A 661-nucleotide genomic window follows, 5' to 3' on the forward strand; every position below is an offset into this window, starting at 1 on the left:
AAGTGTCCCAGCGGCCACATACATAGTTGATTTAAAAACAGGTTAAAGTCAGCACTTTCTTTTGCTCATGCTTGCTTAGGCAAAACACAACATAAGATGAAAAAGCGTTACGATGAAGTAAAAAAAGTTAAAGTAAGGAATTTAAGGAGGGAGATTTGGTATTGGCACTCCTCCCCATGCCCGGCCAGCCACTCAGATCTCGATATTCGGGTCCCTTTCGAGTGATTAAACGTGTATCTGATGTAAATTATATTCTTGCTACGCCCCACAGACGCAAGAAAAAGCGACTTGTGCATGTGAATCTTTTGAAAATGTATCATGCAAGGGATGGACAGACAGTGAAAGATAGAAAAGTAGATGATGCAAAGGATGTAGCAGTGGTTGTGCCATGTGACCCCGGTGATATTGGCAATGAACCAATTGTTCCAGTGATAGAACCAAATCTGAGCAACACGTATTTACTAGACAATCTAGAACAAAAACTCTCACACCTTTCTGATCCCCAGGTAGCCAGTATTAACCTTCTTCTGCAGGAGTATCCGGAACTCTTTGGTGACACGCCCCGCACTTGCCCTCTGCTCGCTCATGATGTCAAGCTGAGTGATCCAACTCCCATTCGCCAAGCTCCGTATCGTCTCAACACGGGGGAAACGGGAGTTCT

General features: G+C 44.5%; 1 protein-coding gene across 1 annotated transcript in view; it reads left to right on the forward strand.

Annotated features, from left to right (window-relative positions):
• LOC119586558 overlaps window positions 1–661 on the forward strand; it is a 4,081-nt gene that overhangs the window by 2,214 nt on the left and 1,206 nt on the right. The window contains exon 3 of the mRNA XM_037935314.1: window positions 272–600. Within this exon, the coding sequence (XP_037791242.1) occupies window positions 272–600 (329 nt within the window). The remainder of the gene's footprint in view (window positions 1–271; window positions 601–661) is intronic.

This window comes from Penaeus monodon, chromosome 21 (genome assembly GCF_015228065.2).
Source record: "Penaeus monodon isolate SGIC_2016 chromosome 21, NSTDA_Pmon_1, whole genome shotgun sequence".
In the NCBI taxonomy this organism is placed as follows: domain Eukaryota; kingdom Metazoa; phylum Arthropoda; class Malacostraca; order Decapoda; family Penaeidae; genus Penaeus; species Penaeus monodon.